The sequence below is a fragment of the Adiantum capillus-veneris genome, chromosome 26, assembly GCF_014529385.1.
Source record: "Adiantum capillus-veneris isolate H3 chromosome 26, ASM1452938v2, whole genome shotgun sequence".
In the NCBI taxonomy this organism is placed as follows: domain Eukaryota; kingdom Viridiplantae; phylum Streptophyta; class Polypodiopsida; order Polypodiales; family Pteridaceae; genus Adiantum; species Adiantum capillus-veneris.
This window is the reverse complement of record NC_140956.1, coordinates 101,812,437-101,827,073: the sequence shown is the minus strand read 5'-3', so window position 1 is coordinate 101,827,073 and position 14,637 is coordinate 101,812,437. Positions and strand designations below refer to the sequence as shown.

The following is a 14,637-nucleotide window of genomic DNA, read 5'->3' as shown; positions in this document are numbered from 1 at the left end:
TATCCGAAAAGCATATGCGATGGGCAAACATTCTTTCCATGTTCCACTTCCAGATTATACATGTGGAAGGCAAGAAGAATGTTGTGGCTGATGCGTTATCAAGAAAGCCACAAATTTTAGCTGCGTCAATTCCTTATCATCATGAGTTAGATGACATGAAGGAACAGTGTACTGCTGATGAAGATTTTGCAAGGATCTTTGAACAGTTACAAGAGGGGCAACATCATGAGCACTACCTCCTCAAAGATGGTTTTATGATGATGCATGGTAGACTTTGTGTCACTAGGCCACTGCGACATAAGGTCACGGAAGAGAGTCATGTCCCACCGTATGCAGGGCATCGTGGCATTGATGCAACAGTTAAAGCGGTAGAGACATTCTTCTATTGGCCTACCTTGAGGAGAGATGTGGATGCCTTTGTGCGAGTATGCATAGTTTGCCAAAAGGTCAAGTTTGACAGGCAAAAGGCACCAGGGTTGTTACAACCACTGCCGATTCCGGATAAGCCATGGGAAAGCATTGCCATGGACTTTATCTTTGATCTTCCAAGGACGCCAACAGGGAATGATGGTATATGGACCATTGTCTGCAAGTTCAGCAAGCAGGCCTATTTTATCCTTGTCAGGAAGAAGATAAAATCTGATCAAATGGCACGCTTGTTCATGTACAATGTGTTTTAAGTACCATGGTATGCCACAATCGATTATCAGTGATCGTGATCCTTGCATGAACAGTTTGTTTTGGAGAGGATTGTTTGAGAACATGGGCACTACGCTCAAATTCTCGTTTTCGTTTCATCCACAAATTGATGGATAGTCAGAAGAGGCTAATTCTACTGTCTTAGATATGCTGAAATGCTATGTGTCAGATAATAAGGGCAAGTGGGAACAGTATTTGCCTTGAGTATGCGTACAATAATACGGTGCATTCGTCTACTGGCAAAGCACCTTTTGAGATTGTTGAAGGCGGTGTGAGCGGGATGAAAACACACACAGCGCCTCTATAACGACCCGACACACACTCTTGGAAAGATACACACACACACTATGGGGCACCACTCGGCTTAGACAACACACCTGGCCGAGACAGGGAACACACCTCTGGAGTGAGAGGAGAGAGACTATCCACTTGCCCACTCCACACAGACACACACACACACACACACACACACACAAAAACTCAGCTCAAAAGAGGAGAACTTCTAATGTTTAGATACAAATGAGCTTGGGCCAACACCAATGGGGCAAACAGCTCACACAATATGGGTAAAATAAGCCAGATACAATCACAAACTGGAGCAGAAACTTCGCTCATAGGAGAAACTTACACAGAAAAACAGCAGGAAAAGAGTGAGGAATTTGGCAAAATGGACAGCGCCATCGCGTCCGGAACGGCCCAAAACCCCAGTCTACAATGTCAAAGTGCTCAAATCCGACCTCGGATGAGCAGTTTTTGGCCAAAACAGGCTCCAAAATGAGCAAAAACAAACCTGCGGCTGTTCCTCCTCTCTTCTCCACGTTTTTTCTGGTCTTCTCTCTCTTTTTTCAGTTCCCACACTTTGATTTATTAGTTGGGCACCCTTGGCCTTTTAGATGACCTCAAACGGACCCCGAACATGCCAAAAAATGACCTCGCAGTGCATAGTTGTCACCTTTTTGCATCATTCGCACACCTGGCACTCAGCTTTTTTCCAATAATGCATCTCGCCACCACGTGAAGTGGCCCCAAAAAGTGGTCCTAATGATGACCTTTCTGCATAACTCTCACAAGAAAACACCCACGTTGTGTGCGTACTTCTCCGCGTGCAAGTATTGACCATGTTCGCCCTCCTGACGCCACTAGATGCCATCTGACGCACCTGCTTACCTCATGTCGTTGGCCCGCGGATAGCTTCCTCGAGAAGTTTTACGCGCTAACAACTCCTCATTATTGTAGAAAAAACATACTGGTACTGGTGATAGTGAAAATCGATGTACTATGTACATGCTGTCCTACCTGTACACATGTGGGCCCCACGTAACCACCTGGCTCTGGCAAATGGGCAATACTTTATTTGATGCACCATGCATGGATATGAACATATGCACAATCCCTTGCTCCAAAAAACTCCTGACATAATTTGCCCACCCCCTAGCCTGCTAGAGCATTCATGCTCAGCAGCAGCACTAGTAGATGCTCATTCCACCTGGATCAAAAGGCCAAAGGCATATCGCCTGATTCACAAGAAGCATCATAACACCACACCTACATTTGTCAACAATCAACCAAAATGCACCATAGACATATCCAACTAACACATTCGCCCTGTCTGGAGTTCCAAAAGCATAAATATTGCATGCCACATTCAACCCAACCGATAGAGACAACTCAAGTGACTCATCACCTGGCATCTTGGCTTCACCAGCCATAGCAACAACTTGCAAATCATGCACCCAAGTAGCTAAAAGCATTGTGTTAAGGTAAAGTTGTTGATATCCAAAGCACAAAAGTATCCCCGCAGCGCACATATCCCTAGCATAGGCATCCATATATCTGAGATTGGACTCATATATGCCAAACCCCTTCTCATCATCATAAGCATACTCATCATCACACATAACTTCATCCACATCATAATCATGGCTAGCACCACTATCCATAGCTTCTAGCATGGGTTCATCAGTCTCCAAGAATACAAATCCCTGCTTTAAACCACAATCATGCTCACAAATCGGTTCAATTACTGCACATACATCAAAATATGGCTTCAAAACAGGCTCCACATCCAACAAATCCACAAAATGGCTCTCAACCTTGCCCTCTTCCCTAATTTCCAAGGAACTAGTATCCAAAGATACGTGCTCATCATCAATAACCTCAACCTCACACTCACACCCAGAATCACAAGGTACACAAGTAGCCAATGTATCCTCTTCAAGACTTTTCAATCGTGTATCCAAAGCATTACTCACCTCTTTAGGCTCTTCCAGAAGCCTGTCAACCTGCAAGACCTCTTTACGCTTCACAATAGACCTTGGGAAGAAACGAGAAACATCATAGGATAGGCTACTTTTCACCTGCTTAGGCTTAACTTCATCTTCCATGTCAAATCCATCTTGCACATGCATACCTGTACTAATACCATGTTCCTCAAGACGCTTAAACTTCCATTCCTTGTGCTTTGCAATGCATACCGCATCTTCAAAAGACTCGGGCCTCTTCAACTCAACCTCGAACCGCAACCAAGGTGACAAACCATCAACAAAAAAACTTTTCTTCAATGAACAAGGGGGGGTCTCATCCTTAAGAGCAACACACCAACGAGTCCATAAATCTGTAAAAACTTGTACATAGGCATCAACACCTTGACAAGAACCTTGCTTAAGAGCATTGAGCTCATTCCATACTGCATTTGCATCTTCAACAACCTGGAAACGCTCTAAAAAAGCTTCTATAAACTTGTCAAGACTCAAACCATAAGAAGAAGCCACTGCTTCTTTAGCTTCCAAATCCATGAACCAAACACGGGCCTCATCTTTCAAAAGCAATCCAAATAGCCTCAAAATCTTGTCCTCATCACACATATTGTTGCTTATGCATGCTACCTCGACTTGCTCCAGAAAGTCTTCCGCATCTTCACCACTTCTTCCATAAAATTCCGGATAAGAGAAAGCCATGGCTACCCAAGTTTAATGCTTTAAGAACCTCTTCGAACACACGTGCAAGAACCCAAAACTTTTCACTACCCAATCCCCAGAAACTTCAATGGAGCTCAACTTTAGATAAAGACAAACACATGCACATCAAATGAGTTTTCATAGTTGATCATCGGAATTACAACAGGCAAAGGACATTCCAGGATCTCTCTTAATCTTCTTGGCCCGAACATAAAGACTAGGCGCTGCTGGAAAAAAATCTTCCTGGACACATGAACATTTATCTGGATTCTTTGTGTTAAATGAAAAGGAGTGAACTGAGGTCCATTTTGATCATCCATTAAAGCCAACCATGAAGCTCCCAAGAAGGCACACTTGACTCAACCTCTGATTTTGCCAAAATTTCAGCAGCATAACAGCATAAATGGCTCAAAATACCAAAAAACCAGCCATCATAACTTGGGAAAATTTCGACAGAGTTTCCCCAGAAGTAGAGCAGTAGGAACCCAAAATATAGACTGTCTATGTATGCATAAACTGTCAACAATAGAACCCAAGCATCAAGTAGGACTCACTAGTACATAGCCTATGGCGAGGTCACAAAAAGGGTGCTCCAGCTACCTGTATCACCGAAAGGATCTCTACATTTGAGAATCCCCCAGCTCAATAAAAACCTCACGCTATCGACCCTCACACGAAGGCTAATGCAAATCGCATATAGTCAAGTCTCAGAAATGACTATCTTCCAGACCAAGTCTCAGAAATGGCTGGGACTGCCAAATACAACCAAGTATGGCTCCACAAATGCGTACAATGGCAGTTTCCACAAGTAACGTACAATCCAACAAAAAATGCGCTCAAACAAGCGCCAAGTGATGCATTCCCACAACAACTGCAAGTGACATCGCTGCTAGTATATCACTGTACTCCAGCTACCTGTACCTGTGTGAATCACCTGTACCTGTACATATCCTTGTCCCTGTAACCTGTAACCTGTAATCTGCAACCTGCAACCTGTAATCCCGAATCTCGAAGCTTGAAGCTCGAAGCAGAAGGTACTTGAAGAAGATCCTCCGTGGGGGCGCCAAAAGAATGTGAGCGGGATGAAAACACACACAGCGCCTCTATAACGACCCGACACACACTCTTGGAAAGATACACACACACACTATGGGGCACCACTCGGCTTAGACAACACACCTGGCCGAGACAGGGAACACACCTCTGGAGTGAGAGGAGAGAGACTATCCACTTGCCCACTCCACACAGACACACACACACACACACACACACAAAAACTCAGCTCAAAAGAGGAGAACTTCTAATGTTTAGATACAAATGAGCTTGGGCCAACACCAATGGGGCAAACAGCTCACACAATATGGGTAAAATAAGCCAGATACAATCACAAACTGGAGCAGAAACTTCGCTCATAGGAGAAACTTACACAGAAAAACAGCAGGAAAAGAGTGAGGAATTTGGCAAAATGGACAGCGCCATCGCGTCCGGAACGGCCCAAAACCCCAGTCTACAATGTCAAAGTGCTCAAATCCGACCTCGGATGAGCAGTTTTTGGCCAAAACAGGCTCCAAAATGAGCAAAAACAAACCTGCGGCTGTTCCTCCTCTCTTCTCCACGTTTTTTCTGGTCTTCTCTCTCTTTTTTCAGTTCCCACACTTTGATTTATTAGTTGGGCACCCTTGGCCTTTTAGATGACCTCAAACGGACCCCGAACATGCCAAAAAATGACCTCGCAGTGCATAGTTGTCACCTTTTTGCATCATTCGCACACCTGGCACTCAGCTTTTTTCCAATAATGCATCTCGCCACCACGTGAAGTGGCCCCAAAAAGTGGTCCTAATGATGACCTTTCTGCATAACTCTCACAAGAAAACACCCACGTTGTGTGCGTACTTCTCCGCGTGCAAGTATTGACCATGTTCGCCCTCCTGACGCCACTAGATGCCATCTGACGCACCTGCTTACCTCATGTCGTTGGCCCGCGGATAGCTTCCTCGAGAAGTTTTACGCGCTAACAACTCCTCATTATTGTAGAAAAAACATACTGGTACTGGTGATAGTGAAAATCGATGTACTATGTACATGCTGTCCTACCTGTACACATGTGGGCCCCACGTAACCACCTGGCTCTGGCAAATGGGCAATACTTTATTTGATGCACCATGCATGGGTATGAACATATGCACAATCCCTTGCTCCAAAAAACTCCTGACAGCGGCAAAAAGGTTCCTCCCATTTTGCATACAAAGGACAAGATCTTTGAGGTAGATCGATATGTTGAGAACATGGATGAGATGTATAAGAAGAAAAAGGCTGCTGATCGTCACCGTCGTGAATTGCTACTATCACCTGGTGATTGGGTTCTGTTAAGGTTCGAAAAGGCAAGGTTAAAGAAGATGAAGGGCAAGGAACGGCTGTTTCCTAAGCTCAACATGCGTTACTATGGGCCTTTTCAAGTGCTTGACAAGATTAGCGATATGGCTTACAGGCTGAAATTGCCTGATGCATGGAAGATTCATAATGCGTTTCATGTGAGTCTTCTAAGACCCTTCGTGGGTGATGTGCCAGAAGATATGCCAGATGAGGATCAGCCAGAAGTTGAGGAACTTGATGAGATCCTGGTACCTGAGCAAGTTTTTGGCACATAAGGACAGAAAAGTAAGTTGCAAGATGCTATTTGGTGAAGTTCAAGAACTATCCGCCTATGGATGCAAAGTGGATGGAAGAGCATGAACTGTCAGAGTCACCAAATGTATTGCAGCTTTACCTTGAAGCCTTTGGGTTACAGCCTACTTATGCCCCAACCCAACGTGTGCAAAGGAGGGCTAATGATAGAGCTAGTACATCAAATGTACATATGAATTCAGTGTAATAGATGGAAATGACAAAAGTATGAAGGCCTCATTAAGTCATTTGTATCTATATGTTATGACCTTTCTTGCGGATACATGCGATGATAAAAGAGTGTTAATAGCACAAGATCATCAGTGGCGTGTATTTATGGTATGCAATCGAGGACGTTTGCGATTTCAAGAGGGGAGTATGTCACGGGGACGTGGCAACTGTTAACTATGTCACGAGGACGTGGCAACTGCTAACTTTAGTTGTTGGTTTCTTTCCAAGGGGTTTTGTTTTATTTTTGAGACACTCTTCTTTAAGTAGCAAACGGTCGGACATTGCATGGCCAATGTGAACGGTAGTTTCACCCGCAGATGGGTAGTGGTCGGCACTGGAATTCGTATGGTAAGAGGATGCCTAGGCTCAAAGCAAGATCATATAGGTCCCCCCGTCGCACTTAGCAAGTTGGTGGATACTAGGAAGTGAACTCAATTAAGGCGTAAAGTCAAGGTGGGACTACCAACAAAAAGTATCTGACAGTTGGGCCGCATTGCACTTTTGGATGCGGTCCCAATGAGGATAGATGGTCAGAAGACCGGTGGGAGCCCAATGGAAGCATCTCCTAAAATTTAGGGAACTGCTATTTTGGGCCGTGAAATGTGTTTGCGTCTTTTCCTCCGGTATGACTAAGGGAACATTTTACAACTCTGCCGCGAAGTCAACTGGGCAACTGGTCAGGATATTTTTAAGCGGCGAACCCGAAACAGGAAAATGCTTGTAAATGCGCCAAGTGTCACATTTTGATGAACTTTCCTCCTACAGAAAAATGGGCGTTGATTTTTAAGCTGGGAGAGGCCTTCATTTGCAATTTGTCACAGGTTAAGAGCTATGGAGTGCTTCCTTTCCCTCTCATGTACAGTGTGGTGCTAGGAGTGATGCCCTGCATACTACACATTGCTCTCTCTCTCTCCCCTACGTGCAGATATGTGATGCTCCACAAGAGGGCTCCTCATTTGACTGATGTACAGCTGTGTGGGTTCATGCTTTTGTGCTGAGGCAAGAGCCTCCTTGAGCAGGAACAGGGGTAGCTAGCTGCTACTCCAAAGCAGGCACTAGTGAGGGTCATAACCTCACCATACAGGTGCAAAATCAACGCTGTGTATGCGCTGTAATTTTACTGTTTTCAGCCATACGGACACCAGAACCTTTGGGAATCGTGCCCCACTGGCAGAGGACAGTTAGAGGACTGTTTGGGGCTGAAAACATGGCAAAAACCAGTAAATACAGCATGCTGAATTTACTGTTTTGGGCAGGAATCAGAGGGTATACGCCAATAGAAGCGAATTCCAGTAGGGGAATTGGTTTCGCGCAAGTTTAGGGGTTGTTATGTTGCCGAAATTTGGCCAAAACAGGCGGTATCTAGTGGGATACAGTCAAAGGATTCCCAGGACTCTTCTTTGTACTTTACCCTCCTAAAGAATAAAGAAATACAGAAAGGGGCGCCAATTTTGGGGCCTACAGGTTGTCGGCGTTTGCTCGGAGCATTTTAGCTTCCGAGCCGTGTGTGTGATTAAGTGTTAATTCCCGTTACAGGCCTCCTTTGCAAAGTGCTCTGTGTGTGTGTCTAAAGTAAAGAATTTCGGGTGAAAGCCAACGCCTACCGCCCTACGGGCCGGTTTCACATATCCTCTGGTTGCACACAGCATGATCATAAGCATTCCCATCAGAATCCTTCAGAATATCAAGGAAATTTTTTCAGTGCATTTAGCCTATTTTACCTATTTTTGACATTTTTCACTTATTAGTTTTTAGTGACTTTTGTTGGAAAGTAGGTAGGGCAAATTGAGTAAGTTTGTATATAAGCAAACCTAGACTAGCACTAAATGGCAGAAGAGGCAACAGGAGCCAAGCTCAGCAGGCAACTTCTCAATAGGACCTTGGCGGTTTCCCCCACCAAGCAAGAAGACCATCGCCAGAAGATCCCCATCCTAGCGTTTCTTCATCAGCATTGCATGGCGTTTTTGCACCAGCATGTCATCGCCATACCTCCCACGGCATAGCGTTCGTCATCAACATCATCGCCAACAAACAGAAGCAGCTAGCGTTTTTGATAAACCCCAGTCTAGGTTTTTGAGAACATCAGCCCTAGCGTTTCGAATGACCTAGCGCTTGCAGATCCCAGCCTTTGCAGATCCCAGCCTTGGCGATTTCAGCAATGAAGTACTTGCAGATTCAGCCCTAAAGAAGTAGCAGATTCAGCCCGGAAAGACCACCAGTTTACAGCCTAAGGAAACCTCAGTTTTCAGCCCTAAACCTGCAGAATTTCAGCGACAAGGAACCACAGAAACAACCCCAAAAATCAACGTTGTTGGACCCGCAGCAGATTTCAGCCCATAGCGTTTTTGGACAGCAGATAAAAGATTGCAGATTTCAGCCCTTAGGTCAACTTCGTCATCACCGTCGTCATCGTTGACATAGCTTAGACTTGTATGCCAATCTAAAAATCATCCGCATGCCTCACATTTCTTCGAACATTTCTCTTTTAGCTAAGTATGGTGTCATTTGCTCTCAACTATTTAGATTTTCTCGTCTTTGTTCTAGTAAATCTACTTTTGTTGTTCAATCTTGCCATCTTATTTCTTTACTAGTTGAAAAAGGATACTCATTCAAAAGAATCATGAAAAAAGTTCGTTCATTTTTACATCGTAGTAAGTTTATTTTTAGTGTTTCTTCCTTTGGAATGTTCAAGATAATCACTAGTAAATTCAATAGAAGTGGGGAGCTAAAAGGCCCACTTATTGTTTGACTTAATAACACCTTATGTTGTTGTTTTGATCTTTAGCGCTTCTAGTATTTTCACTATAGCTTGACAATTGCTAGCCTTTATCATGGTTGAGTATGCCCATCACCTCCGGAGGGTGATAGAAACTCAGCTCGTTGGTTTTGTAGAGTACGTTCAAAGCATGAATGGCCTCTATATAAACCTGCACCTACTCTTGGGCACTGACGACGTGAGTAGGGATGTCATAGCTGTTGTCCAAGCTATGCATGATTAAGGTGATAATCTTATTCTTCCTGTTTGGACAAGCAGTGAAGTTGAGATCACATATTGTCAAGTTTGGTTCTTTGCTCTTCGTAGGTATGTAGTAGTATTCATTTTTCGATTTCATATTTAGCTTACCTGAGGACTTAAGAATGTGTTCCGTTACAAGTTGTGTGAAGTTTGATTTCTAGGATTAAGTTTTTAAGGTGTCTTATCCTATTTTTGCTTAAAGTTGAGTACTTGTTTTAAGCCAAGTAAGTTGCGTCAACTTATTTTTACACATGCCTTTTCTAAAAACATTTTTAAGTTAATAATGTTTTGTTTTATGTAGTTTTGTTTCGTAACAAACAAAGTGATTTAGTTAGTTAGTTAGTTTGTTTTTGTTTTTGTTTTCTTTTTGTGTGTCCCTTGCTTTTATAGTTTTATGAGTGCTTTATTCCCTCTTATAATTCGTGAGTTCAGACTATTCTGAACTTATGAAGGTATATTTTTCAGTCATCTAGCGGACATGCAAATCTTTTTGATTTTCGTCCGAGTGGTGACAACTTCATGAAGATATATTGGGAGGGTGTGCATACCCCAATAGCTACCGATCTTATACTCATGTGTGTGTCGATGTGATTTTATGTGTGTGTTACTTTTATTCCTTGATTTAATTGTTTTTTTTAAAAAAAGTAAAATAAAATTTATAAGTAATGGGTCTTTTTGTAATTTTGGTTGTATCCTGATTTATTGAGTAGAGCTTCTTTTCGTCTTGATTTTGGTTTGTTTGAGTGTTATGTCTTTTATTTTTTAATTTGTCTTCATTTATCTATTTGTTGTTTTTTGCTTTGATTGTGTGTGTGTGTTTGGTTGTTGTAGTGAGAAAGTTATAAATCTAACTTTGTAGATTGCATGTTTTTAATAAATAATGTTTTTCTCTTAAATCTCTAAAAAAATAAAAATAACATCTTAACTATGATCTCCCGATTGATTAGAGCCAAGGCCTCCGTACCTCACGCGATCATTCGAGCAGAGCTAGCTGCCCCCCCCATGGAGATTGAGGCGCTTACCAGATCAGTGTCCTTTGTGCACAGCCTATGGGATACTACTAGAGACAGATATGCTAGACTGGCCCTTGAGTCTTCCAGACAGTTAGCTCTACAGGGGGACACTTCATGCTGGTATGCACAGATGACTTCATGGTTTCAGACGCATGGCTTCACCATGGACAGGTTGCCCCCTTTCCAGTATTCTCTTCAGGCACCCTCGCTGTCTCTTACACGGGTGGAGATCACTAGACTCATTCGTCAGGACCTGATCCAGCTCGACACCAGGAGGACATGGATAGAGCCGCCTCAGGAGTTGAGCACGAAGATGGCTTTCTATAGAGAGCATCTTCTCCACCTCACAGGAGATGGGTTTGTGATTCGACCCAGCTACATGGACACACATATGTCTCATGGTTTGCGTTGTGCCATTGGTCAGATACGCACATCCTCACATCAGCTCGAGATGGCAGTCCCAGAGACACATTACAGATTTCTTTTCACTAGATATGGGACAGCCAGAGGAGCAGCCACCACTGCAGAGCTCGTCCCACACTCATTCGACCACTACTGGCACTCTCATCGACCGAGCATTGGAGCTACAGAGATACAGACGACCGCGATTGAGGAGAGGAGCTACACAGCATCGACGGAGACTACAACAGAAGATTCGAGCCATACTCTCTCGACATTCAGAGTGCAGATGAGGATGGATCCTCACCATTTCTTCCATCTTTGTTTCACACACTGTTACATCCAGTTTACCGGGTACCTATTGTATCAGCTGCTACACCCACGTAGTTTTAGATTGTAGTAGTAGTAGTAGTATTTTGTTCCACTTCTAGTTCTTTTCTAGTTCTTTTGTACCCAGACATGGTATTAGATTCACTATTTTGTAACTGATTGGTCTCATAGGTCATTTTGACCTTATGAAGACGTTAATATAACATTTCATTTCATTTTTCTCTCTCTCTCTCTCTCTCTCTCTCTCTCTCTCTCTCTCTCTCTCTCTCTCTCTCTCTCTCTCTCTCTCTCGCCATGCCTGCCCGCCACCTTCCTCGCCAATGCCGCCCCACCGTGCAGCCCCTGCACCCCCTGTAGCTGCCCACGCGCCACCCTTGTGGCTGCCTGCGCGCTGCTGCTGCTCTGACCTGCTGCTGTTGTTTCATCCCCTGCGCGCGCCACTGCTGCGGCTGCTGCTGCACCCGCTGTGACTGACCTGCTGCGATTGCATAGTGCCAAGAGTGTAGCACCTGCCGCTGCCTCACTGCACCAGGCCCGCTGTCTCACTGCTGCATGTAGCCACTGCCGCCTGACTCCCCATCTATGCAATCAGCGCACATTAATCAAAGGGTATCCAGAAGCGGTCGAACAGTGAGCTCATCGCCTTTTAAATCAATGCTGAAGGACACGCCCTCCAAGGATTCAAGGGACATGACGATCACATGTACTACACAGGACATTTGGGGAGTGCTACTGTCTATCCAAGAACAGGTACGACAACAAAATGAGGTTATTTCACGCGAAAATGAAGACATCAAGAACCTGACACTACGCAACCAAGAGTTGGATCATACCATTGCACTGCAAGCTCTGAAGCTTCAACAACAAGAAGACACCCTGAAAACACTGCAAACTCAAGTGCTGGAACAAGGCAGTCACATAAGACAGGTCACTAATAATGTAACCGATGCACCCGAGGGGTCTCCTCCATCTTGGGCACAGATAGTGAAACAAGAGAGGACCATGGGACACAAGACAGGAGAGATGTATACGTATGAGAGTATGTATACGCATGAGGATTCTACCGAATACAAGGAAAGGGAGAAAAGATCCCAAAACATTGTGATACGAGGCATGCCAGAACCTGAGGGGGAAACAGTCATGTCATTGAACGTAGACGTTACCACCCTGTTAGCAGAAAAGCTTGATATGCAAGATGCAGGGGTATATGGGGCACATAGAGTGGGTCAGAAGAAGACTGATGCTCATAGGGCAGTTGTATGACTGATGCTCATAGGGCACACAATGTTGGATGCTTGCAAAAGGGCCATAATTTTGGAAACTGAACGCTTCTACTTGAAAGGCACTCAGTACTATGTAAGTGAAGATAGAACACCGACACAACAGGCAGCAAGAAGGAAAGCATATGAGGAACGTCTCAAGGAGGAAAAACCAGCATCACCGCCTAAAAATGCATAGGGGCACGCGACCCATGGGATCACGACCATACAGGTTACAAGCTGGAATTGTAGAGGTTTCCCATGGCATAAGGGAGAAGGGCTGGTGGATATTCTACCACAAGCTGACATACTCTTCCTATTGGAAACATGGGAACAAAACACATGCAGGCTGCCGAACATTAGTGGATATATCAAGCACTCCGTATGGTGGAATGGTACCAAAATGCGAGGACAAGGAGGTGTAGTTGTAATGTATAAGGAAGAGCTTCAAAAGATGGTTGAGGTATGCAAGATCGATGACCACAAGCGCTATATATCGGTTAAGGTTTGCTCATCAAAAGGATTGATCTTTGTTGCAGGATGCTATATCCCGCATCGAGAGTCACCTTTTTATGACACAAACCAGCTATCCAAAAATGACCCCTTTGCTGACCTATGTACAGACATTGCAATGTATGCACAAGAGGGAGCAGTTGTCCTTCTTGGGGATTTGAATGCCCGGATTGGAAACACACAGGTACAATTGACAGACCATTCAATGCACCCTGCGGATAAGAATGGGGAACTTATACTTGGTTCTATGTGGGATAGATGTTCAAGTGATAACATCATGAATGCACAGGGGTCAGCCATGATAAGTATGATGAACTCAATGCAGCTTGTAGCCATGAATGGTGCGGATAAGTTCGTACACTCTGGATCATACACTTGCTACACGGCAAATCATGGGAGGATTACAAATGATTATGCCTTGGTGAGATACGATGCATTGGACTTGGTCCATAGTTTTGAAGTGGGTAGCAGGCTACCAACCTCCGACCATACCCCAATTCATATATGCCTACACATGCCCAGTATGCCTATTGTCAACACAATGAATACACCGAATTGGTCATACAAAATGCAACTCACGAAGAAAGAGGACTATGCTAGTCTCTTAGATAGCTTACTGTTTGACCGGAACATGCCTTGTGACATTGAAGAGACATGGAAGATCTTCCGACATGCAATGGAGGAAGCGGCAAAAATTACTATGGGCAAGTATCAAAATGGTAAACAGACTAGGAAGGGTTTACCTCATAATCCTTGGTTTGATGCAGAATGCAAGGAGGCCAAATGCAAGATGAGAGGCTTAGCACAACACTCAACTGAATGGGAATGGGCTGCTAGAGAATACAATACACTCAAGAGGAAAAAGAGACGCATGTATGAACTCTCAAAAGAACAACTAGACCTCAGCAGGTTCAAGAAAGAGCCAAAGAAAGCTTGGCATAACATGAAGGGGAAGAAAGGGGATGTGATGGGAGATTTCAGCCTAAACGAAATGTATGCTTATGTACAAACTTTGTATGCCCCGTCGGGGACTCAAGAGGCGATATACACAGGGGCTCAGGCAGAACATCCAAAGCCCATCACCTTCGAGGCAGTCATTAAAGGCCTCAAAAGCCTGGCGAATGGGAAAGCAGCTGACACATTACATCTTACCTCTGAAATGCTGAAATGGTCAGGTATTGAGGCTAAGAAATGGATACACCATATGATGAATCAAGCAATCAACCAATACTTACCCCAAGATTGGCAAGAAAATTGGGTGAAAGCGCTCTTTAAAGGAGGTGACCGCAATATTGCTCACTAATTATCGCACCATCATGGTGAGCTCATGTATGGCAAAACTATTTGGAAGCATTATTGAGAAAGATCTTAGCACATGGGCTGAAAATAACGGGAAACGTGCCATTGGACAAGCAGGATTTAGAGCCCACCACAGCACGATAGACCACCTTATCACACTCCGGGTCTTGATGGATGAAACCAGGCTAAAAGGCAAAACCCTGTATTGTTGTTTTGTGGACTTCACGAAAGCGTTTGACACAGTACCCCGTCAAGGG

The 14,637-nt window shown here is 44.2% G+C and overlaps 1 protein-coding gene across 1 annotated transcript; it reads left to right on the top strand.

The window, feature by feature from the left end:
• The first annotated feature begins 11,963 nt into the window (after positions 1 to 11,963).
• On the top strand, positions 11,964 to 12,572 carry LOC147423912 (uncharacterized). Its single transcript, XM_086501529.1, has one exon. It carries the CDS (start codon positions 11,964 to 11,966, stop codon positions 12,570 to 12,572), a length of 609 nt encoding a protein of 202 aa, XP_086357655.1.
• The last annotated feature ends 2,065 nt before the right edge of the window (positions 12,573 to 14,637 follow it).

Excerpts from the sequence above, each read along its gene's own strand:
- LOC147423912 (XM_086501529.1), top strand. The coding sequence starts at position 11,964 with ATGCTGAAGGACACGCCCTCCAAGGATTCAAGGGACATGACGATCACA.